The sequence below is a fragment of the Spinacia oleracea genome, chromosome 6, assembly GCF_020520425.1.
Source record: "Spinacia oleracea cultivar Varoflay chromosome 6, BTI_SOV_V1, whole genome shotgun sequence".
Classification (NCBI taxonomy): Eukaryota; Viridiplantae; Streptophyta; class Magnoliopsida; order Caryophyllales; family Amaranthaceae; genus Spinacia; species Spinacia oleracea.
This window is the reverse complement of record NC_079492.1, coordinates 138,998,113-139,024,793: the sequence shown is the minus strand read 5'-3', so window position 1 is coordinate 139,024,793 and position 26,681 is coordinate 138,998,113. Positions and strand designations below refer to the sequence as shown.

The 26,681-nt window shown below is 37.0% G+C and overlaps 3 protein-coding genes across 4 annotated transcripts; 1 reads left to right on the top strand and 2 right to left on the bottom strand.

Moving 5' to 3' along the window:
- Positions 1 to 5,710: 5,710 nt before the first annotated feature.
- Positions 5,711 to 6,460, bottom strand: LOC110805591 (ubiquitin-40S ribosomal protein S27a). The gene has a single exon (XM_022011212.2). The coding sequence runs from the start codon at positions 6,369 to 6,371 to the stop codon at positions 5,901 to 5,903; it is 471 nt and encodes a 156-aa protein (XP_021866904.1). The 5' UTR covers positions 6,372 to 6,460; the 3' UTR covers positions 5,711 to 5,900.
- Positions 6,461 to 11,446: 4,986 nt separating this feature from the next.
- Positions 11,447 to 12,768, top strand: LOC130463414 (uncharacterized). 2 transcript variants are annotated; one of them, XM_056832543.1, is made up of 3 exons: positions 11,447 to 11,845; positions 12,255 to 12,327; positions 12,459 to 12,768. In XM_056832543.1, coding segments are annotated over exons 1-3 (384 nt in total). In that variant the 5' UTR covers positions 11,447 to 11,535; the 3' UTR covers positions 12,460 to 12,768. The 2 variants fall into 2 exon arrangements, with proteins under 2 accessions (XP_056688521.1, XP_056688522.1); XM_056832544.1 differs by having other exon boundaries at positions 11,449 to 11,845; positions 12,267 to 12,327.
- A 1,112-nt stretch (positions 12,769 to 13,880) lies between these two features.
- Positions 13,881 to 14,571, bottom strand: LOC110805585 (uncharacterized mitochondrial protein AtMg00810-like). The gene is made up of 2 exons (XM_022011205.1): positions 14,277 to 14,571; positions 13,881 to 14,209 (listed from the first exon to the last, which is right to left on the bottom strand). Exons 1-2 carry the CDS (start codon positions 14,569 to 14,571, stop codon positions 13,881 to 13,883), a joined length of 624 nt encoding a protein of 207 aa, XP_021866897.1.
- Positions 14,572 to 26,681: the final 12,110 nt, after the last annotated feature.

Below are 26,681 nucleotides of genomic sequence, written 5' to 3'. Positions count from 1 at the left end.
TAATAGATAAGAACAAAATACATAAAAATAAAAAGAAACTAAAACAAACTAAACTAAAAAAGAAAGTAAAATAACTAAACTAAGGCTTCTTAACAAACGTTTGACACGGGGCAACAGCGGTGGATATGAACCACCGACTGAGATAAAGATCTAATCTTCATGGCAGACTACCAATGAAGAGAGATCGGTCAAACAAACTAGGCATCGAAACAATTAGTCATGTATGTAGTCTCATGTTTTGTCTAAAAGCAAGGCAACACGCCAACAGCAACAGCGTCTCAAAGGGCCCATAGTTTATTTGTTCATGATCCAAATATGAAGTATCACCTCAAGTTTTTCAAACCCAAGTCTTCTTCAGAAAAATGGGCTTAAACGATCCGAATTTACCAACACAAATCCATCCGATTAGAAAATGTAACGTTACTAGTAATAGACTAATAGTATAGATAATTCTCCAGTATATTAATGTCCTATTATCGAATAGAGAATAAAGTGGTGGTGGTATGTCATACGGTTATGGTGGTATTCCAGATAGTTACCGTAATACTCCGTACCTTAATACTTCGTTTGTTTTGGCGGATAGCACCTTTTGGAAAAATATTTTCTTTGCTTGGCTAAAGCTCTGTTTTCTTCACCTTATTCTCACTTATTTTAAGTCTAATAAGATAAGATAAAATAAGTGTCAATAAGTTCAGATAAGATAAGATAAGATAAAATAGATTCAGGGTCAATAAGATAAAATAAGATAAGATAAATAATATAAAATAAGATAAGATAAATATTACATAAGGTCATTCTATAAGAGCAAGATTAGCGGTAGTCTGAACAATAGTCTGAGCAATAGTCTTATTGAGTATTAACTTAAGACCTCCCACCATTTAAGTGGAAGAGTATGACAAAAATCTGAGCAAGAGTCTTGAAATTCCAAGACTCTTCTTAAGACGTTTAAACAGTACATTTAATCTTAATTATTATTATTTATTCTTTTTTATTTTATTATTTTCATAAGTTTGAGAAGTCTTGAATGAGTACGAGGGGGTGAAGTGGAAAAATTAAGTAAGTCTGAAAGGGTCTTAAAAAAAATTTGATTAATTAAGAATTAATAAAAAGATGACGTGAAAATCTTAGCTTATACTAACGCTAATCTTGCTCTAAGTTTCAATAAAATAAGATAAGATAAGATAAGATAAGATATGTGTCAATAAGTTCAGATAAAATAAAATAAGATAAGATAAGAGTCTAAAATAAGATAAGTTCAGATAAGATAAAATAAGATACGATAAGAATCTAAAATAAGATAAGTTCAGGGCAAATAAGATAACATAATATAAGATAAGTGAAATTCAGGTGAAAAGAACACTACCAAGGGAGGAAAACATTTCTCCCAAATGTGAAAACAATTTTATTTAGGGGAAAACCAACTTTATTTTGAAAAGAAGAAATGCCACATTTTCCACTATGATCCTTAAATCTATTTTTCTCTCTTTTCATTTCCACTATTATGTTCTTTTTCTTTATAATTTTGCTTGTAAAAAAACCAACAAAGAAAACTACTCCGTATTTTCCAATAACGTTTTCCCAGAAAAATTATTTTTCATGAAAATTCATTTACTTTGAAACTGTTTTTTGATGAAACAAACAAAACCTAAATGATGGTTGAATGGTACAAGTTTTGGTATCTGCCAAGGGCTTATCTTAGGGATGAGCATGCGCCGGATCTGGACTGGGTCTGGTGAGATTTAGATCCAGACCCTCCCCAGATCCATTGGTTTGAAAACTTCAGGCCCATACCCAGATCCAATGGATCTCGGGTTAAAAATGGGTGTAGTGTTATTTGTTTATTTTAAACATTTTTTTCTTAGAAAATTCTCCGCGCCATTAATTTAACCGATTTACCATCACATATCCACATTCGATACATAAAATATCACAATTCGCAAATTAGTGTCAAAATACTAATGCATGCATGTATCTAATAGACTATTTCTAATAATTTACCGGGTCCATGGGACGGATCTGGGCCGGGTCTGGGTCTGAGAATATTGGACCCAGATCCACACCCATTTTTAAACACATGGATCCAGATCCGCCCCAGATCAATTGGGTCTCAAATAATTATACCCAGACACTTAAATATGGGCTGGGTCCAACCAGGTCTGGACCGGGTTCTGAACCCATGCCCATCCCTTACTTATCTATAATATTTTTTCTATTTAGCTAATTACATGTTTTTGTCTTATGCAGACTCCTGCACAAACACAAGAATTGAAAATTGATACATTGTTTTGAGAATGATTGTGTTGCTGTCAAATAGAGATGGTTAGTGGGTCGGGTATAGTATGACAAAGTACATCCTAACACAGTCCATAATGGGTCACATGGGTCGGACCTAGTTATGACCCATGACATAACCCGCTCAATCCAGATATTTTTCTTGAATGTATCGTGGGATGAGTTTTTTCAATACAACCCTTTTAGACCCACCCCATTGGCTCAACCCACCTACTAGGGCACACCCGACCCACCCAAGACACACACACAGAACTCAATCCATCCAACACACGAACTCAACCCACATAACCGTCATCCTAATTTAAATTATTTTATATGCTTAAATGCTAATAAATTTTAATTTTATGGTTAAATAACATTAACCACATTTATACGAGTATGTCAACAAACAAAAAATAATTACTATTTAAAGTCATATAAAATTTATAAATTTTAACGCTTAAGAAATCGTCCAGATCCACTTGACCCATCAAAGTCACCCCAAGCACCTAAACCTGTCGAACCCACCAAACACACTCGACCCACCACGAGTCCATGACCCATCGTCCATCATATACTATGTCCATTTTTCCGACACAATAAACGGCTCAACCCACGCTAAATTAATTGTGATGGGTCGTGTGACAACTATTCCCTACCCGTGCCCACCCAATTCCCTAACCGCCACATTGGCCATCTCTACTGTCAGTCTGTCAAGAGTGGGTGGAACAAGGACGAGATCTCCTTCCCCACGAAGCAACTTATGATCCGTCATTTGACACACATCTCTCCATCCAGTGTTGTGATAGCTCTAGCTCGCGAGGTGTTTGGGTGAAATACAAAATGTCAAGGCAGAGATTGGCTATAATAAACTCAGAATCAAGGGTGAGAATCAGAATGGAGAAGGAAGAGGATAATCCAGAATGGAGACTATTACCTTTTCACGCTTGCAAAATATTTGGACATTAACATCAGTAATTTTTGTATTCGTAAAAATTATAAAAACTAAAGTACATATATCGAGACGAATCAAATAAAGCCACAAGCGATTATATTTTTCTATTACGCATAAATCACAAATGATAGTCAAATTGAAATTTATAATAGTGTCAAAAGTCAAAGTTCGCCATTACTTCGAAACAAAAGGGGTATATATGTAAAAGGTTTACAATGCATACAATGAAATGGGCGCTTTAGGCCCATAATCTTGCCCAGCAAGAGAGAAAAGGTCTTGGGTTATAGTTTGTGATTGTTTAGCTGTCAAAAAAAAAAAAAAAAGAAAAAAAAGAAATGGGCGCTTTGGATGGGTATATATGTAAAAGGTTTACAATGCATACAATGAAATGGGCGTTTTGGATGTCAGGAAATTACGAGTCACACCCTGATGACAAGTATGATCCTACGAGCATGAGCATTGGTAATTTTGTGGTTACTCACAACACTCTCTCTCATCTATTCATTGTAGATGAATAGATGGTGACTCTTAGCTTGCCAATGGGATGGGGCTATAGTGACTGCCGAGTCACTGACAACCTTGGCCCACAAGCCTTGCTATGATGGAAAAACAAGCAGAATTTTTTATGATCCAAGCAAAAAGTGACACTTGTCACATAATTTTGGCTTTTTTGCACATTAAGAGTAGCAAGTAACCTCACTATTGTAGAACAATAAAAGAGGTGACTCATAATAATGATTCAAGATAATAGAACGTGATGTGGAAAATGATATGATAGAGAGATAACCTTATGCATGGTTGTGAACAACCTCATCATTGTTCATGCTCAAAGGCTCTTCCTACCATACAAAGCATAAACTACAAAGAATTGTGAACAACCTCACCATTGCTCATGCTCTAAGGCTCTTCCCACCATATAAAGCATAAACTACAGAGATATGATAGCTGATGGTGTGCAAATGGCAGCTACTCAGCTAGATTAGAAGGGATTTCAGGCGATCATTTCACTGAAATCTATATATCAAATGTGATCTTTGGCTGCTAAACCAATGAAAAATCAGTGGGCTTGTACTGATGTTTCTGGGGTTTCGAGTGGTGTATCGCCTAATCCTTGTGATGCTTGGCCAATCAAGGAGCAGATCATATGACAGAATGTCAGTTTCCTGAAGAACCCTTGCCAATCGATGATGTCGGACTACAAAAGTGTTCTTACAAGAGAAAGTATGTTTGATGGATAAGATCGATGTCAGTCTAGAAGCAAAGAAGATATGAATGAATGTTTATGTTTTAACATATTCATCTCCCTGGAAGTGAATTGGTTGTTGTTTACCACCATACAGAATGAAGGATTGTACAAGATTGTGGGAATCGTATAAAGTTTGGAGTAGTTCCATAGAATGTATTTCTAATTCCCCTCCCAAAGAAAGGGAGCTAGCTTAAGAGAAGCATATCAGTGTATTTATGGAAATGACATTCAAAAGTTGAGTGAAAAGCTCCCAAAACTACTACGAAATACGAATGTGTCAAGAAAAGGGCATAAGAAAGAACAATATTACTCCAATACTCACTCACTGCATCAGTACATCAGTTGCTGACACATCAGATTATGTAAAGACTAACCACTGAGATAAATGATGATCAGATTATGTAAAGACAAACCACTGAGATAAATGATGATCAGATTATGTAAAGACAACTAAAGCGGACACTATTAGATCAAAACAATTCACTTTAGAATGAATGGTGCAAGCTATAGAAATCTATTGAGCATGCAAGCGAGTTTATTGCTTTCCTCCAGGATGTCTTACCCAACTTATGGAACTATTATACCATGAAAGTAAAGGAATTTCGCCAAGATTTCCATGGAAAAGAGTTCTCCCTAATTACGGATCTGGATGGTGTACCGGTCAGTAAATATACAAAGTCAAGAAGTTCTGAACAAGTTATGCAAAAAAAAAAAACTAAAATAACTCGATTAAAGGTACTTAGGTCATATAATTGTCCATAATCTAATTTCTAGCTATAGGGTACTCTTCCTACTATCTCATTAATTCTTTTACAGGGAACCAAAGCTAAATACATAATCCAAACTTGGCTGACATTTTGGAGTGAAAGGAACTGGGTGCTGACTCTCGACAAACAGAGTCAATTTATCTAAAAATATGGTTTCCTCCAAGAATAAGCAGGGTATCCAGGAGTAAATTCTGATGAAAACTCTGGTAACTTAACTTGGTGAAAATAAGGATATGTACATTCTGATGTCTGGAATTTCACGATGATTAAATGACAACAGACTCCATAAAACTCACCTTGATAGAAAGTTTTTTTTTTTTTAACAAAAGGAACCTTGATAGAAAGTTATGTCGTGACAAATACTATAAACAAAACCCAGGGATGTTATTATACATATCCTTATAAAAATACTAAACAAACCAGCAAAATTACCCAATGACACAAATTATCTGTAAATTCAAGCAACTAGAGTAACAAAATCAAAATTGTAGATCCAAATTCTCAAGAGAGCAATTATATAATCAATTCTCAACAAACATTATAATCATCAAACTAAAGATGAAACAGTCTCATATGTTTCTTCAAAAACTACTAACCAAACATAAATTAAAACGAAATTTTGAGGAGAGAGAGAAAATCCCTCAAGTACACAAACTAACACTTAATCACCTCCAGCCTTTTGGTAAACATAGGTAAGGCCACACTTACCACAATAATGGCGATCAAAATGGTTAGCCATAAAAGTACCAGCACCACACTCAGCATTAGGGCACTCCTTCCTCAACCTCTGAACCTTAGCGGAATCATCGACCTTGTAAAACTGAAGAATAGAAAGCTTGACCTTCTTCTTCTTGTGCTTAAGCTTCTTAGGCTTGGTGTAGGTCTTCTTCTTCCTCTTCTTTGCGCCACCACGAAGGCGAAGGACAAGGTGGAGGGTAGACTCCTTCTGGATGTTGTAGTCGGCAAGTGTGCGTCCGTCTTCAAGCTGTTTTCCGGCGAAGATAAGACGCTGCTGGTCTGGGGGGATGCCTTCCTTGTCTTGGATCTTGGCTTTCACATTGTCGATTGTGTCAGAGGATTCTACCTCTAGGGTTATGGTTTTCCCGGTTAGGGTTTTCACGAAGATCTGCATTTTTTGGGTTGTGTTTCTCTCTCCTCCCTTTCTTTCAATGTGGCTGCGCCTGTTGTTGTGAAGGAGAGAGGTTTAGGGTTTCCGTTTTGTTGAGGTATTTATGTGGGGGTGGTTTAAGAAATGAGGGGGTAGTAGGGTTTTCGGCTGCATTGGGCTTTGGGTTTCTCAATCCATTAATTTACTAGCATATCCCAGCCCAGCCCAGCCCACCAAATTAATGAGCTCTGTTTGCTGTTGGTGTCGAGTTTTTGGCCTTGTGTTAATGTGTTAATATTATAGACTTTGCTATTGATTGAAATTACTGAAATTTCATGAATGCCCCCGAGTTTTCTCATAATTCACCAAACGCCCATCAAATTTCAATAATTTTTAAAATACCCCTATTTCAATACTTAATACTCCAACTATTTCAATAATTAATACATCAAATACTTTTAATGACGTCATTGACCCTATAATAAACCACTTAGCATCTAATTAACTCATTAATTCGTAATTAATCTCTTAATCTCTATTATATAAGTAAAGAGGAGATGGGCATATTAGTAATCCATTTGGTGTCCCCACGTAAAAGGCTAAAATACCCTTCATAGTTTTACAATTTAATCCACCTACAAACCTGATTTGATCACTGCAAAAACATAACACCCAAAATCTTCTGTATGGGCCCATTAGATGTACAATTGACTACAGTAACAACCTAAAATCTTATTTATTACAATTACCAAAATTAGGGAAAGAATAAACTTTATATTGATTGAGAGTGATTAAATCAGGAAAGGAAATGAAAATTAGGGAAAGATAATATTACTAATTATTACAATAAAAGCCAATTAATACAAAAAAAAAAACGAATAATATTACAAATTATTCTTTGCAAAATTAAACCAAGTTGACATAGTAAACCAAAAACACAGTCTAAAAAATCTCCAGAAACTAGAAGAAAAGTAAAATCTTCTCCCGTACTGATTATGAGAAGAAAAACATTCTCACAAGAAAATAATCTACTATCATACTAATTCTCAGAAGAAAGCCATTCGCAGAAGAAAAAAAAGAATCTCCAAAAACCCATTTACCGTTCTTCTTGAAGTCGCTCCCATAATCGTACTTGGTAATTAGTACCTAGTATGTAATACTACATCTGTTTCATAAAGATCTTTGTAGTTACTATTTGCACAAATATTAAAACAAAAGTAAAAAATTGGTTGAATATAATAATATCCTAACACATATAAAGGCTTGAACATTGCTTACTATTCATGTAACAATGGATTTACGAATATACCCCACATTTCCTTCATTGTTTTTTTGTTTTTTTGTCTTTTCCTTGGTAATAGTGATATTATGGTTTTACCCCTCCCATTTCATCACAATCTGATGTGCCACGTTCATTTCCATCTGTTGCCACACCCTTTTCTCGCCTTTTCATTTTGAGTCTTTTCTCATTGCTTCAATATCCTAGTCCTACCAATACGGCAACATATGTATTTATAGTTAGGATTTTTTTGTTTAAGAATTAAAGTAAGATTTAATTGGATATCAATGCTATGTGGTTATAAACAATGTAATGTAAATAGTACAAGACATAATAGTTGTGTAGAAAAGTATCCATTATATAGCAAGACTTCGCATGTAATCAATTTCGTATTATCAAACACGTGCAAATAAAACTTTAGCATTGTTTTTCTATCATTAACCATAAATTTATAAATGCTCGTCTTTTACGTAATATTTTTTTATAAAATAATATTTTGATTCCTTGGGGGATCGTCCGCGCTAGCGCATGATCCAACAACTAGTATGGTAAAGTAAGAGAAATGTAGAAAAAAGTGGGTGAGCCGTGAGTGTAAGAAAAAAAGGTTAAAGTAAGAAAAAGTGAGTGAAAAATTGCAAATATTATGGGGTAGAAGGGTGATGTAATAAATTTTCATGTCTAAAAATGGAATAAAGGAAAGTGTAAAGAGCATTATAAAATGGATTAAAATGGAAAATGTAAAGATAATTTTGAAACGAAGTTAGTAACAAAGAACCATTTTAGATTATTAAACTATTTTGTTCCACCATATAGAATTTTACAAAACACAAACTAGTAGGTGATAACTTATGAATGCGACTAAAGATTTGGTGAGTTTAAACTAATCATCAAGTTGAAGATGAAGTAGGTACTTCCTCCATTTTTTAAAAAGAGATACACGTTTCTTAAACGGCCGTGTTAAAAAGAAATATACTTTCCTTTTTTGACATGTTTAGGCACTTCCAATTATGTTAATATTTTTCTCTTTTTTATGGTCCCCACACTTTCTCATGTAATCTTTTTACTGTAATAAATTAATTTACCCACTACCCCATTTTTTTCATCTAATTTTAATAAATTTATCTGACTCTTATAAAACTATATACCGGTTAAAGTGTATCTATTTTTAAAATAAAAAGGTAGTATAATATACTACCCTTAACATATTTTTTCTCTAAGGAAGTTAATTAAATTGGTCAATGATTTATGATAGTAATATACGTATAACAACATCACGTATGGCGTATTTACTAAAATTTGATCACCGGCCGAATAATTCAACTTTTCCAGGCGCGTATGTCTAATCTAAAATATACATAGTAATTTATTTATCATGCACCTATGTAAGACACAAGATCACCACGTAACATTTCGAAAAAATATTACGGAGTACTATTTCCTAGAAGATTATCATTTATATTGACTATTTCTTTGGGGCTATGTCCCTCTCATTTACCAGATTTTTTTTTTTTTTTTTAATTAATTATATTGACAATTTGAATCCATTTAGTATATTGACTTCCTATAGTGTCTTTCTTTATATTTATACGAAAGTGATACATCATAATCGAGTTAAGCATAACTTTGGGGTCTCACCTTTTCCCTTTTTCACCGTTTGGGACCTGAACCTTTTATTTTCACCTTTTAGGACCTATAAAGCAATTTCCGGCCAAAATTAACCCAAGAATATAAAAGGTTAGTCCCCTTAGTTAAAAGGTTAGACCCTTAGTTAAATTACACGTGGCACGTTATTATTTGTTGGCGTTAAATCATACACATGGTTCAACCAATGGGAATTGAGAAGAAAACATCACAAACGTCGTCGTTTCATTTAGAGGATCAAACTTCTTTATTCTCGTTCCTTTGTTCAGTCTCTCTCCATCGTCCATTAACAAAGGCACCAACACTCCAGCTGGAATTCGGAGGATTACAATGGTAGTTAATTTCGATGATGGCGAGTATAATGAGAAGGCTAGGGTTGAGAACTTGAGATTTTAGCTTCGTCAAGCTTAGGGTTGAGGAGAAGTAGTAATGTCGGCTTTAATTTCCTGGGTCACAACTTCAATTGTAGTTACTTTTCTCCATAGTTAAGAAATTCAAACTCAATTTGTCGAATTATGATTTGCTGGAAATTGCGAAGTTTTGATCTTCTATATTTGTAAATCTTTTGTTTTTTGATTATTTAGTTTATTTTAGGTTATTAATTTGACATTTAATTGATTGATGATCAGATGTTTTTTTTTTTTTTTTTTTTTTGGTGTTTGGTTATTATAACTATGGTGAATTTTAGTGTTGGTGATTGATGAAAAATTGAAAACTAGAGCACTAACAGAGTTTAATAGCAGCAGCCTCTCACGAATTTATTTTTTAAACAGAAAGGGATATCTTACGTTTATCAAAATTTCAGAAATCATTTAATACTTTAAATTGTAATTTTTTTCAAAAAAATATTCATGTTGTAGTTAACGGTGAGTTAACTTACCGGAAAATAGAATTGAGGTCCTAAAGGGTGAAAAAAAAAGGTGTAGGTCCTAAAGGGTGAAAAAATAAAAGGTGAGACCCCAAACATTAACTTAACTCCATCATAATCTAAACCTCATACTAGTATGAACAGAAGTAATTAATACGACGATTTCTCATTTATTATGAAACTTTTTTTTTTTGAAAGTTCATCTATTATGAACTCGTGATTAGAGGGGTAAAAGAAAGAAAAATAAAGGAGCATGCATGATTTAGCTAGGATGAATAGGAGTAATTAATTGGGCCGGGTACCGAGTTTCGAAATTAAAACTGTTAGTAAGGATCCACTGAATGAACTTCACTTTTTCTTTTTCTCTTTTTTTTTTTTTTTTTGTTTTTGAGGGAAACTGCCTCAGCCACTAACTTTCATTATCGTTTAAGCAAATATATGGAGCTGTTACATCTTCAACTACGCTTGGACAACTCCCTACCTACACTCTCGTAGAATACTCAGGTGGGCTAAGGTGAGCCATAGCATGAGCCGCTAAATTAGCCTCCCTATAAACATGACAATATGAAATAACATCAAATGAACTAGAGATAGCGTTAATTTCTCGGCTAAGCATGCCAAGATAAGAGCCATCAAACTTCCTACTATTAATTAACTCAACTACTTGTAAACAATCACATTCAACTACTACTTTACTAGCATTGCATTGGAGCGCCATTTTCAACCCAAGAATGATTGACTTTGCCTCTGCAACATTTACATCCCAACTTTGTCTCACCTGTTGGCAAACCGCACGAACTATGTTGCCTTCATTGTCCCTTATTATAACTCCCATCCCCACTCCACCCTCTTTATAAGTTCCTTCTTATCATTATTAGTATAGAATGGAGCTGAAAATATAAAATATTCTTATAATATGAGTAAGTTAGATTAATTTCTTGCAAATTATAACGTACAGCTTGAAGATTTAATGAAAGAGAATTAAGATAATATTTCTGTAGTAAATTGTTTATTTTCTGTACCTTGAAAAGCTAGCCATTATTGGTGTTAAACTGTTAAATATGTTTTTCAAGAACATAATCTTCAATTCGATGCATCATGAATTAAGTTGAATCATTCATAGTTAACTTATAACATAAAATTATGACTATACGTATATGTTAAACAAATACTTGAATTGGAGGAAATCGTGATCAAATCAAAATTAAGTATACTTAATCAGCAACTTGATGTATACGTACTCGATCTATATTTAATTTTATTATTGCATAACCCGGCCTATAAAAACCCACCCTTAATCTTTCCAGTGTCATTCATAATCATTATATCTTAATTAGTATTCATAATCTAATCTTTGCCTCATATTTCTTAATTAATCTCATTCAATTAAGTTGAGTAAAATGGGTTCAATAACTTTGATAGTGGTGGGAATCCTAGTATTATTGTCATTGACAACTATGCCCTCATTAGCACAAGAAGCTGCTCCTTGTTGGGAAAACATTGGACCATGTTTGGAAACTGCTAAAGCTCAAAATTATACATCGGCTGCGCTACAGCCGTGTTGTCCAGCTATATCAAGCGCTGTGATCGACGAGACGGCGTGCTTCTGTCTTGGCAAGGCTGATATACTTTCACAGCATGCTGAAGATATTTTTAATAATATTTTGTCAACATGCGAAATTACGGCTACTATTGAAGCAATATGCCCTGGTATGTACTTATATTGAATTTATACTTATAGTCTTATACGAGTATGGGCGATGATAAAGTTCGCAAGTTACGACAATATTTAGTTGCCGTAATCTTACGTGTCGGAGTTTAATTGGTACATATAAGCGCCACGTAGACTATGCGTCATCAAAATATTTACTATGAAAATATGTAAATAAGGTAGTCGATATAAAAAAGAAAATAAATTAAAATATTAAGATTTTCTTACCTTTTTTTTGAAACATATATAATATGTTATACAAGTTAAATATTTTAGTTTTCAATTTAAATTTAAATCATGACACATAAGCATGACATGTCATCATGGTGACAAGGTTTAAAAGTCGCATGTTGCGACCTTTATCATTTTCATACGAGTAGTAGTTATAATTAATGACACTGACCCCAGATGATGATGCAGATACTCCTTCACCAAGCCCGAGCCCAAGCCCATCAATCCCAGATGCAGAAATGGGCAACTAGTAATTATTCTTTTCTTTGATTATTCATACTATAAATTTTGAGTTCGACTTATGCCGACCAGTTTCTTAACTATGTGCGGTATATAGCTTCTTATTTTCTTAAGTTAAACATTACAAATATTGTTTTGCAGGTACTTCTGCCCAAAATATCTCAAGCAAATCAATTTCAGGCATGTTCATGATATTAATGCCATTTATCATATAAATAACTGTATCGTTGTGGTGGAGATGAAGGCGCAGATATTCTACTTCGTTTTCAATATCTATCTTTTCTCTCTTTTTTTGGCTTTGTAATAATGGGTGCTAAGTGATGACACCTCCTTTGCTTTTTTTTTTTTAATAAAAATGTGTTGTATGATTAATTAAATTACAAGAAGTGGTTTTCATATATATGTTCATATAAAAGTTGCGGATAAATATGAGTTATTCGATCGAGTTCAATTTATACCTATTACAAAGGTTTTTGATACGTAGCAATAAGTTTAAAATTTTTAACAAGTGGAACTTACTGTGGGAATATTTGACGTGTCTTTCTCATTCCATAATACTAGAATATATACAAGATCGAGTATTACAGGGGCTAAGGTTAACACGGTAATTACATAATAATTACAACTAATTAATTTACATTAATTACATAATCTATCACACCCCCATAGTCGAAGCGATAGGTTTACGAAGGGTTAAAATGTACGCGCAGAAGTCTCGAAAATCATTAAAAAGTACGCGCGGAAGTCATTTGGTGAAGATGTCTGATAACGGGACAGAATATGTAGGATACAAACTTCACCTCATTTCACCTTTTTGCTAACAAAGTGAATATCCATTTCAATGTGTTTGGTATGTGATGTTGAAACGGATTTCCAGATAAATAAATTGTTGCGACAATACCAAAAATTAAAACAAACTTAATTATCTGAGTAATGAACGGATTAATGAACAATTGTTGCGTAGTGGACACCCACTGTCCTAAAAGACGATTTCGCGCTACCTTTCCGGTGCAGTAGAACAGAATATCGTCTCCCTCCAAGATTAGCGCAACTTCAAAATTGTGTGCACTCACAAACCCGAATGGAGCAGGAACATATGCCCAAAATCGAGAGAAATTTCGTGTCAGAGTAAAGAAAGTGTTTTTGTGTTTCGGATCCGGAAATTGTGAATTGTGTGTTTTGGAATGAACGGAAATTCTGATTAAGTGATGAGAATTAAGGAGAGTAAAAGTCCAAAACGGGTAGAAACGACTGTAACGGATGTCATTACGGCTAATTAATCCAACGGTTACGTAATCAATAAAGATTCCCTTAACAAGGACTTAACCAAAACAACCCGGTACCAAGAAGAATAGGTAAGTCCAACAAAACCCACCCCAAGCCCATGCATCACATTCCCAAGATCCCATTGCCCACGGCCCACGGCTCGTGGCTCGAGTACGAACCGACCGGCCGATGCACGCACTCGTGTGTGTTATGTGTCCGTCCATACCATCTCTCAACTTTCATATACAAGAGTATAACAAACCTCCTACTTTATATACAAAGCCAAAAGGAGATTTTTTACCGATGTGGGACAAATATCAAAACACAAATTTTCCACTCTTTTTCTTGCTTTTCGATCTCACTAGAACTTTCAACATAAATGGAACTCACATTGTCCCAATAAACGAATGTTGCTTTAGTAATAGTACATCTCAGCTCGAGCAAAAAATTCCGAATCCAGCAAGATTCAGATACCACATTTGCAACCCCACGGTATTCTGCTTCGACACTAGATTTAGACAATGTGGGTTGGAGTTTGGATGACCAAGAAATCAAATTATCACCAAAAAATACACAATATCCATAAGTGGATCGTCTAGTATTCGGGCATCCACCCCAATCGGCATCTGTATAAGATAAGATTGATTGAAGAGAACATTTATGCAAATGCGTACCATAATATATCAATCGTACCTTGAATGTAGTGAAGTATGCGTTTCAACGCAGTCATGTTCTCGACCTTAAGATCATGCATGAACAAGCAAATTTGTTGAACTGCATAAGATATATCTGGTCTGGTAAAGGTCGAGTACTGCAAAGCATCATCAAGACGACGATACTTGGTCGTGGAATCGTCATACGGAGAGCCAAAATTAGTGCTTAGTTTACCTTTGGTGTCAACTGGAGTTGGGAAAGGCTTACAATTCGACATTCCTTCCCAATGAAAAATTTCCTCTGCATAAGATTTCTGACACCATGAAAATACCATTATTGTCCCAGGTGACTCCAATACCCAAGAAATAGCTTGACGGGCCCAAATCTTTCATTGCAAACTCCTAGTTTGGACATAATGGAGCCGAAGAGCATCCGAGGAAGCAGTGAGAATAATATCATCCACATATAATAAAATTAAGAAATGTCACGACCATGGCCATAAATGAATAGAGAATTGTCAGATGTACTGTGAGAAAAACCAATAGATGCAACATATTCAGCAAATCGCTGATACCAAGCTCGGGGTGCCTGTTTCAGACCGTAAAGAGACTTATGAAGAAGACAAACATAATCAGGACGAGCCAGATCTCGAAACCTAAGAGGTTGATGCATATAGACAGTCTCGATCAAATTGCCATGTAAGAATGCATTCTTGACATCAAGTTGGTGAATGGGTCATAACTTTACCAAAGCAATATTGGGAACCACCCGGATAGAAGCTGGGTTGACAACCGAACTAAAAGTCTCATCGCAGTCAATACCTTCTCGTTGGGACTTGCCATCACCTACAAGACGAGCTTTATGCCTCTCAAAAGAACCATCAGATATCTTTTTATGCCTAAACATCCACAATGACCGAATAATCATTGGAAGGAGGTGGGACCAATTCCCAAATCAAAGAGCATTATATTCATCTTGCATAGCATGTTTCCAATTCGGGTCATTAAGAGAACCAACCGTATTACAAGGAATTGGAGAGACGGAGGGCATTGTGGCCTTGAGGGCATGATTGGCATATTTGATGTTCGGTTTGTAAATTCCACGTCGACTTCTGGTGGTCATGTGTCTAATTGTAGGCGTGGATTGCAAAACTAGGCTAGATGGAGGTAGGCTAAGCCGAATTTGGGGCGGGTGGTAAGTCCCTGGGTCACATTCTGGTTCGCTAGGGTAGGAGAGTGAGATGAAGGATATTGGGCCCCGCCAGTTGGGGAACTGGCCTGGTGGGAAGGCGCATGAGTGACCTGCTGCTGCGGGTGAGAAAGAAGAGGAGAGGGTGGGCTTCATCCATGTGAGGAATGGGCTGAGTGATAGCTGATCCATCAACGTGCAAGGGTGTTAGGTTATGATACATATGATATTACATAAATCATGCGGAAACAACCATTAACCCAGGATTACATATTATTTACACATAATCATATAGCATAATTTAGATGCATACTCTTTGTTGCGTGCCCTCCCTAGCTGCGCCCGAACCGAGCAAGAACAAGTCTTTAGGACTCCAAGTGTCGTCCCTCCGTAGATAGTCCACAGCACGTCCGGATCCGCCTTAAGATTGACCAACTAGAATCGCCCTTAAGGTACTAGAATTTTCGGCACTTTTGAGCAAGATGTGTGGCTGAATTTTTCTCTCAAAAACTCACTTTGAATACTTTTAAAACTCGTTATAAATTGTGACCCCAGGCCACATATTTATAGGGGTATGGAAAGGGAATTGGAATTCTATTCAGATACAAATTGATTAAACCTAGAATCCTACAAGAACTCTAATTTAATTAATTTATCAAATAGAATTAGGAATTTAATCATTAACCGAACTCTGCACGTTTTAGGAAACGTGCACGAACACAAACACTTACACACGCACACACGGCAGCCACGATGGGCCGCCCATGCGTGCGCACGAGCAGCAGCCCACGCAGCGAGGCCTGCGAGCTGCAAGCCCACGCAGCTCCCGCGCGCGCTGCGCGCGCTGTGCGCGCTGCCACGGCCTGCTGGGCCTGGCCTTGCGCTGGGCCTGGCGAGGCTGTTTGTGCGGCGCGCTTGGCTTGCTGGGCGATGGCCTGGCTTCGTGCTGGGCCTCGTCCGGCAGGCCTCGTCCGATGCTTATTCGTACGATACGCTTCCGATTAAATTTCCGATTCCGGAATTCATTTCCGATACGAACAATATTTAACATTTCCGATTCCGGAATTAATTTCCGTTTCGAACAAATATTTAATATTTCCGTTTCCGGAATTATTTTCCGATTCCGGTAATATTTCCGATTCTGACAATATTTCCGTTTCCGGCAATATTTTCGATTCTGGTAATATTTCCATTTTCGATAATATTTTCCGATACGTACCATGTTTCTGTTTCCGGCAACATCTACGACTTGGATAATATTTATATTTCCGATACGATCCATATTTCCGTTTCCGGTAATATCATCGTTTCCGGAGTATTCATTTCTTGCCTGTGACGATCTCAGCTCCCACTGAAACCAAGATCCGTCGATTCCGAATATCCATAGATAGAGTATTCAATGCCATTAAATACTTGATCCGTTTACGTACTATTTGTGTGACCCTACGGGTTCAGTCAAGAGTAAGCTGTGGATTAATATCATTAATTCCACTTGAACTGAAGCGGCCTCTAGCTAGGCATTCAGCTCACTTGATCTCACTGAATTATTAACTTGTTAATTAATACTGAACCGCATTTATTAGACTTAACATAGAATGCATACTTGGACCAAGGGCATTATTTCCTTCAGTCTCCCACTTGTCCTTAGGGACAAGTGTGCATTTCCTAATTCCTTTGTCGCTCGATGCTTGCTCTTGAACATAAGGTAAGAGTTGTCATCCTTATTATGTCCAGAGGTGTTCCTCGGTTTCAGAGTTCAACTGATCAAATAAACAGATAATCATAGCCTATGATTCATCCGAGCACGGCCATGCATTTCACAGTTTCTAGCTCTCCGAGTGGCCTTGTACAACTTTTAAGCATCTCATCCCGATTTATGGGAGGACAATCCCAATCTTGCGATCTTGAGATTAGACTTCGTTTGATAGGTGATTACCTGAGCGTTGCCTTTATAGCCTCCTTTTACGGTGCGACGGTTGGTCAACGTCAAAGCAACCAGTTCTCAAACAAGTAATCTCAAATCACTCAGGTATTGAGGTTTTAGTGTCTAATAATTTAATGAAATTTACTTATGACAGACTTTCATCTCTTACAGTAAAGTTTCATAGGTCTTGTCCGATACTAGTCTTCCCAAAGTAAGTATCTATGCAAATGATTATGACATTGCCATGTCCACATAGTTCAAGAAACAGAACTACTAGTCATCTTGCATTCTAATCGTCTAACGTTTTCTATGCGTCCAATTTTATAGAAAACTTCGATTAGGGACCATTTTCAACCTTTGACATTCAAGTTCACTTGATAGACATTTCTTAGTCACAGGACTGGTCCTGACAGTCTATCTTGAATATATCGTCAAATTGAAGGGACTCATCATTTAATAAACCACAAATTAAATGGAAAAATGAATTCTTTTCATTTATTGTGAATGATTAACCAATAATGTTTTACAAAGATTTAAACTCTAAAACTTTAAAACATTAAACAGAGACATCAAAGCCATTCTCCAATATGCTTGATTCCCATAGCTGCAGTGTGCGAGTTGTGCTTCGCCTGCGGCAGAGGTTTAGTTAATGGATCTGATATGTTGTCATCAGTTCCAATTTTGCTTATCTCGACTTCTTTTCTTTCAACGAACTCTCGTAGAAGGTGAAATCTATGAAGTACATGCTTGACTCTCTGGTGGTGTCTAGGCTCTTTTGCCTGTGCAATAGCTCCGTTATTATCACAATACAGGGCTATTGGTCCTTTAATGGAGGGGACTACACCGAGTTCACCTATGAACTTCCTTAGCCATATAGCTTCCTTTGCTGCTTCATGTGCAGCAATGTACTCCGCTTCAGTTGTAGAATCCGCAATGGTGCTTTGCTTAGCACTTTTCCAGCTTATTGCTCCTCCGTTGAGGCAGAAGACAAACCCAGACTGTGATCTAAAATCATCTTTGTCGGTTTGGAAACTTGCGTCCGTATAGCCTTTAACAATTAATTCATCATCTCCACCATAGACCAGGAAGTCATCTTTGTGCCTTTTCAGGTACTTCAGAATATTCTTGGCAGCAGTCCAATGCGCCTCTCCTGGGTCTGACTGGTATCTGCTGGTAGCACTGAGTGCGTACGCAACATCCGGGCGTGTACATATCATAGCATACATTATTGAACCAATCAATGATGCATATGGAATCCCATTCATTCGTCTACGCTCATCAAGTGTTTTTGGGCACTGAGTCTTGCTTAGAGTCATTCCATGAGACATGGGTAGGTAGCCTCGCTTGGAGTCCGCCATCTTGAACCTATCAAGCACCTTATTGATATAAGTGCTTTGACTAAGTCCAATCATCCTTTTAGATCTATCTCTGTAAATCTTGATGCCCAATATGTACTGTGCTTCTCCTAGATCCTTCATCGAAAAACATTTCCCAAGCCAAATCTTGACAGAGTTCAACATAGGAATGTCATTTCCGATAAGTAATATGTCGTCGACATATAATACTAGGAAAGCAATTTTGCTCCCACTGACCTTCTTGTATACACAAGATTCGTCTGCGTTCTTGATGAAACCAAAGTCACTGACTACTTCATCAAAACGTATATTCCAGCTCCTGGATGCCTGCTTCAATCCGTAGATTGACTTCTTTAGCTTGCATACCTTTTTAGCATTCTTTGGATCCTCAAAACCTTCAGGTTGTGTCATAAACACAGTTTCTGTTAAAACGCCGTTTAAGAAAGCAGTTTTGACATCCATCTGCCATATTTCGTAATCGTAATATGCAGCGATTGCTAACATTATCCGAATAGACTTTAGCATTGCAACTGGCGAAAAGGTTTCATCGTAATCCACACCGTGGACTTGCCTGTAACCTTTTGCAACCAATCTAGCTTTGAAAACTTCAAGTTTCCCATCCTTGTCCTTTTTCAGTTTGAAAACCCATTTGCTTCCAATGGCTTGGTAGCCATCTGGCAAATCGACCAAATCCCATACTTGGTTTTCAGACATGGAGTCTAATTCAGATTGCATGGCTTCTTGCCACTGCTTGGAGCTAGGGCTCGTCATAGCTTGTTTGTAAGTCGCAGGTTCATCACTTTCAAGTAATAGAACGTCATAGCTCTCGTTCGTCAAAATACCTAAGTACCTTTCTGGCTGAGATCTATATCTTTGCGATCTACGCGGGGTAACATTTCTAGATTGACCATGATTCTCACCAGATTCTTCTAAAGATCTCTGAGTTTCATCCTGAATGTCATCTTGAGCATTCTCTAGAGTTTGTTGTTCGACTCGAATTTCTTCGAGGTCTACTTTTCTCCCACTTGTCATTTTGGAAATGTGATCCTTCTCCAAAAAGACACCATCTCGAGCAACAAACACTTTGTTCTCAGATGTATTGTAGAAGTAATACCCCTTTGTTTCCTTTGGATAGCCCACAAGGATACATTTGTCAGATTTTGGATGAAGTTTGTCTGAAATTAATCGTTTGACGTATACTTCACATCCCCAAATCTTAGGAAAAGACACATTTGGAGGCTTTCCAAACCATAATTCGTATGGAGTCTTTTCGACAGCTTTAGACGGAGCTCTATTTATAGTGAGTGCAGCTGTATTTAGTGCATGTCCCCAAAATTCTAATGGAAGTTCGGCCTGACCCATCATTGACCTGACCATGTCTAGCAAGGTTCTGTTCCTCCGTTCCGACACACCGTTCCATTGTGGTGTTCCAGGAGGAGTCAACTCTGATAGAATTCCACATTCTTTCAGATGGTCATCAAATTCATAGCTCAGATATTCACCGCCTCTATCAGACCGCAGTGCCTTAATCTTCTTGCCTAATTGATTCTCTACTTCACTCTGAAATTCCTTGAATTTGTCAAAGGATTCAGACTTATGCTTCATTAGGTAGACATAACCATACCTACTGAAGTCATCAGTGAAAGTGATAAAGTAGCTGAAACCACCTCTAGCATTTGTACTCATTGGTCCACATACATCTGTATGGATTAAACCCAATAGTTCATTTGCTCTTTCTCCAACTTTAGAGAAAGGTTGCTTTGTCATTTTGCCAAGTAAACATGATTCGCATTTACCATAATCCTCTAAGTCAAATGGTTCTAGAATTCCTTCCTTTTGAAGACTTTCTAAGCGTTTCAAGTTTATATGGCCTAATCGACAATGCCACAGATAGGTGAGATCTGAATCATTCTTTTTGGCCTTTTTGGTATTTATGTTATATACTTGTTTGTCGTGATCTAATAAATAAAGTCCATTGACTAATCTAGCAGATCCATAAAACATCTCTTTAAAATAAAACGAACAACTATTGTCTTTTATTAAAAAGGAAAATCCCTTAGCATCTAAGCAAGAAACTGAAATGATGTTTTTAGTAAGACTTGGAACATGGAAACATTCTTCCAGTTCCAAAACTAGCCCGGAGGGCAACGACAAATTGTAAGTTCCTACAGCTAATGCAGCAATCCGTGCTCCATTTCCCACTCGTAGGTCGACTTCACCCTTGCTTAACTTTCTACTTCTTCTTAGTCCCTGTGGATTGGAACATAAGTGTGAGCCACAACCTGTATCTAATACCCAAGAAGTTGAATTAGCAAGTATACAGTCTATAACGAAAATACATGAAGATGGAACGACTGTTCCGTTCTTCTGATCTTCCTTTAGCTTCAAGCAATCTCTCTTCCAATGCCCCTTCTTCTTGCAGTAGAAGCATTCGGATTCAGAAGTGGGTTGACTGACCTTCCTCTTTGCAGATTTGGCGCCAGTTTGCTTAGTTGGGCTGGCCTTGTTGCCACCTTTCTTAGCATTCCTCTTCTTTCCAGATTTCTTGAACTTGCCCCCACGCACCATAAGCACATCCTGCTTATCACTTTTGAGCGTCTTTTCAGCGGTCTTCAGCATACCGTGAAGCTCAGTGAGCGTTTTGTCCAGACTATTCATACTGTAGTTCAGTTTGAACTGATCATACCCGCTATGAAGAGAATGGAGGATGGTGTCTATAGCCATTTCCTGAGAAAATTGCTGATCCAGCCGACTCATATTCTCAATGAGTCCAATCATTTTGAGAACATGTGGACTTACGGGCTCGCCTTTCTTAAGTTTGGTCTCAAGAATTTGCCTATGAGTCTCGAATCTTTCGACTCGAGCCAGATCTTGGAACATGTTCTTCAACTCACTGATGATTGTGAAAGCATCTGAGTTGATGAACGTTTTCTGCAGATCCGCACTCATGGTGGCGAGCATTAGACATTTCACATCCTTGTTGGCATCAATCCAACGATTGAGGGCTGCCTGAGTGACCCCGTCGCCTGCAGCTTCGGGCATCGCCTCATCTAGGACATACTCCTTTTCTTCCTGCATAAGAACTATTTGTAAGTTCCTTTGCCAGTCAAGGAAGTTTTTCCCGTTCAACTTCTCCTTTTCGAGAATTGATCGAATGTTGAATGAATTGTTGTTTGCCATATTAAAAACTACAATTGAAAAGAATAAACAAATAAATAACCATTCACAGTTTCTCTTAATAAACTTAAATTCTAGCATACATGCATAATTCAATGTTTATTAAGCATTTTATTCAAATTATGTGTTCCGGCAGGTGTGAATAAAATGATTCCAAGATCCTAAAATCATTGAAGAACTAAGCACAGTCTGTCGACTTAATCCTAGAACATCTTAGGTAAGCAAAAGCCTTTTGCTAATAGTCTAGAAACTATTCTTGGTTGATAGGTACGTCTAAGAACTTATTAGGTAAACCTATCGAATTTGCCACGACATAAAAGGACTCCTTACTTATATCGTTGAGTTTCACCAAAACTAACATGTACTCACAATTATTTGTGTACCTTGCCCCTTTAGGACCAATAAGTAACACCTCGCTGAGCGAAAACTATTACTAGATTGATGTAAAGGATATCCAAGCAAGTGTATATTTTGGCATGGCACCTTTTAACTCAATTTTTAAGTTTGGAACTTAAGGCTCTTACTATGTTGGTTAGATTTTAAGTGAACTAAAATCCTTAATCATGCAACATAATCAAGCTTTTGATCTCATGCATTTTAAGACATATTTAAAATCAATAAATAACTTAAAACATGCATAAGATATTTGTGATCTAGTATGGCCCGACTTCATCTTGAAGCTTTGACTTCAAAGTCCGTCTTGAAAATCTCCGTGGGAGGCACCATTTTCTTCAAATAGGATAAGCTATAACTAATTACAACTATTTGATGGTTCGCAGACCATATTTGAATTGAAAAATAACTTTGGTACTTTAGACCAATTACATTCAAATTAATGGTACGCAGACCATATTTTCTATCCTATTTGGGCCATACTAGTCACTTCATAACCTGCAAAACAGTACATATACAATATATACCATTCACCCATTCATTATCATGAATGGCCCACATAGCTGGTTAGTAAAACACATTATGCATCACGTAAACATTTGCAGCAATTAATCAAGGGCACCAATAATCTACCAATTATTCAGTCCTTATTAATTCTAATCAAGTTGTTTTAACCTTAAGGATTTGTAGACCTAATCAAGAGTTTATGACTAAAATACGCTCCCACTTAAACCAATAAATTCATATGCTTTACTAATTTTAAACATAAAAATGTATTTCTAGTCTAACCGGAAACATACAAATTTAATTAAAATTTAAAGCTCATATAAATTTATAATTGAATCCAAAAAGTTTAATTTAATTTCAGTCGTTATTTAAATTAACGGTTTTTTCATGAAATGCCCCTGAGGTTTGCAATAATGCACCAAATACCCCTGCGCGTTTCAAAATTCATAGAATACCCCTATTTTTTCAAACTGGTTCACCAAATACCCCTATTATGACTTTCCGTTAGTCCTCCGTTAAGTCATGTTTATAATTCACCAAATACACATATTTATAAACTTTTTGCATAATATACACCTATTTATAAAGTTTTTTGTACCAAATACCCAAACAACTTATACCATTAATAATTGAATTTGAAGCCCAAAATTGAAGAACACATGTGAAAATTGAAGAACAAAACCCATAATATTGAAGAAGAGAATATTAAATTTTGAGAGTTTAATTCCTAAAATCGAAAATCTAAACTACAAATTCGAATTCTAGTGTCTATATATAATCTCTCTCTAATAATCTCTCTCTAATCTGCCTAAATTCTGCTGTTTTTACAACGTAGATCCCAAATCATATGGAAAAATTGACAATATTGGAAATCATATCCGCGGAAATCATATTCGCCGCCAACCTTCAACCTTCAATGAATTGTTTTACATTTACAACATAGATCCAAAATCATATTGTCAACCTCTGTACCAACAGTTTCATGTTGGATTGTGCGAGGTCCCATAATAGCATCCACAGCCTTGTGCGCTACGACACTTCCAGTTCCAAAAGCAACACCTTGAGCTATAGTGGCTTGTAAAGCATGAATTGGAGACATCCCCATCTAACTCACCAAATGGAGAAATAAATTGAAATAAATTGGTGTCCCTAAATTGAAATGGAAAATGAGTAAAAACAATTGAAATCATCAATTGGAAAATAATCGCCCACAAATTGGACTGAGATTGGAGATACAACAAAGGAGAACACATAGGAGAACATACGAGAAGGTAGATTGGAGAAACTCGCGTTTATCGCCCTCCTCCGACTCACCGCATTATCCATCTTTAAAATTCCAAACCTCAAACAAATCAAATTGGGTAAAAAATTGAAAATTGCAAACCCAAACTTTTGTCCGGTTCCGCCACCGTCGCGAACGCCTGACATGCCGCGGTGAGATCCGCTCTCATTGGCGACCAACATGGGCTGACCGGAGGCGATATCATGTCGGATAAGTCGCCGCTTGAACTGAGATTGGAGAAACAAGAAGGGCGAAACCAAAGAAGAGGGTTTAAGGTTGAATTCAGATTGGAATACGGATACGAATTCGCGTTGGGTTAGGCTAATCAATGGGCAAGAAATATTTTTTTGTTTTGTGAAGAGATAGGAGAGAGAAGATAGGAGAGAGAAGAAGAAGATGAACAGAGACAAGATGTCAAAGATGGGTCGAGCAACATAGAGGAGAGGAGAGAGAATAAGAAGAAGAGAGGAATTTTTTTATTTTAAAAAAAAAAAAGTTAAATGTAGAATATTGGGTGAGTAAGGGCATAAAGGTAAAATAACGTTAACGGAACACTAACGGCCGTTAAGTCAAGGGGTATTTGGTGCACTTGTTAGGTTATGATACATATGACATTACATAGATCATGCGGAAACAACCATTAACCCAGGACAACATATTATTTACACATAATCATATAGCATAATTTAGATGCATACTCTTTGTTGCGTGCCCTCCCTAGCTGCGCCCGAACCGAACAAGAACAAGTCTTTAGGACTCCAAGTGTCGTCCCTCCGTAGATAGTCCACAGCACGTCCGGATCCGCCTTAAGATTGACCAACTAGAATCGCCCTTAAGGTACTAGAAAATTTCGGCACTTTTATGAGCAAGATGTGTGTTTTAATTTTCTCTCAAAAAACTCACTTTTTTGAATACTTTGAAACTTGTTATAAATTGTGAGCCCTAGCCTCATATTTATAGGGGTATGGAAAGGGAATCGAAATCCTATTCAGATACAAATTAATTAAACCTAGAATCCTACAAGAACTCTAATTTAATTAATTTATCAAATAGAATTAGGAATTTAATCATTAACCGAACTCTGCATGTTTTAGGAAACGTGCACGAACACAAACACTTGCACACACACGCACGGCAGCCACGATGGGCCCCCATGCGTGCGCGCGAGCAGCAGCCCACGCAGCGCCCGCGCGCGCTGCGCGCTGCGCGTGCTGTGCGCGCTGTGCGCGCTGCGCAGCCTGCTGGGCCTGGCGTGGCTGTTTGTGCGGCGCGCTTGGCTTGCTGGGCGATGGCCTGGCTTCGTGCTGGGCCTCGTCCGGCAGGCCTCGTCCGATGCTTATTCGTACGATGCGCTTCCGATTAAATTTTCCGATTCCGGAATTCATTTCCGATACGAAGAATATTTAATATTTCCGATTCCGGAATTAATTTCCGTTTCGAACAAATATTTAATATTTCCGTTTCCGGAATTATTTTCCGATTCCGGTAATATTTCCGATTCTGACAATATTTCCGTTTCCGGCAATATTTCCGATTCTGGCAATATTTCCATTTCCGATAATATTTTCCGATACGTACCATGTTTTCGTTTCCGGCAACATCTACGACTTGGATAATATTTATATTTCCGATACGATCCATATTTCCGTTTCCGGCAATATCATCGTTTCCGGAGTATTCATTTCTTGCATGTGACGATCTTAGCTCCCACTGAAACCAAGATCCGTCGGTTCCGAATATTCATAGATGGAGTATTTAATGCCATTAAATACTTGATCCGTTTACGTACTATTTGTGTGACCCTACGGGTTCAGTCAAGAGTAAGCTGTGGATTAATATCATTAATTCCACTTGAACTGAAGCGGCCTCTAGCTAGGCATTCAGCTCACTTGATCTCACTGAATTATTAACTTGTTAATTAATACTGAACCGCATTTATTAGACTTAACATAGAATGCATACTTGGACCAAGGGCATTATTTCCTTCAGTCTCCCACTTGTCCTTAGGGACAAGTGTGCATTTCCTAATTCCTTTGTCTCTCGATGCTTGCTCTTGAACATAAGGTAAGAGTTGTCATCCTTATTACGTCCAGAGGTGTTCCTCGGTTTCAGAGTTCAACTGATCAAATAAACAGATAATCATAGCCTATGATTCATCCGAGCACGGCCATGCATTTCACAGTTTCTAGCTCTCCGAGTGGCCTTGTACAACTTTTAAGCATCTCATCCCGATTTATGGGAGGACAATCCCAATCTTGCGATCTTGAGATTAGACTTCGTTTGATAGGTGATTACCTGAGCGTTGCCTTTATAGCCTCCTTTTACGGTGCGACGGTTGGTCAACGTCAAAGCAACCAGTTCTCAAACAAGTAATCTCAAATCACTCAGGTATTGAGGATTTAGTGTCTAATAATTTAATGAAATTTACTTATGACAGACTTTCATCTCTTACAGTAAAGTTTCATAGGTCTTGTCCGATACTAGTCTTCCCAAAGTAAGTATCTATGCAAATGATTATGACATTGCCATGTCCACACAGTTCAAGAAACAGAACTACTAGTCATCTTGCATTCTAATCGTCTAACGTTTTCTATGCGTCCAATTTTATAGAAAACTCC

Coding starts and splice junctions, on each gene's coding strand:
- LOC110805591 (XM_022011212.2), bottom strand. CDS start 6,371: ATGCAGATCTTCGTGAAAACCCTAACCGGGAAAACCATAACCCTAGAG.
- LOC110805585 (XM_022011205.1), bottom strand. CDS start 14,571: ATGGTATTTTCATGGTGTCAGAAATCTTATGCAGAGGAAATTTTTCAT. Junction 14,210..14,276: donor CATACTTCACTACATTCAAG/GTACGATTGATA, acceptor TATCTTATACAG/ATGCCGATTGGGGTGGATGC.
- LOC130463414 (XM_056832543.1), top strand. CDS start 11,536: ATGGGTTCAATAACTTTGATAGTGGTGGGAATCCTAGTATTATTGTCA. Junction 11,846..12,254: donor TATTGAAGCAATATGCCCTG/GTATGTACTTAT, acceptor CACTGACCCCAG/ATGATGATGCAGATACTCCT.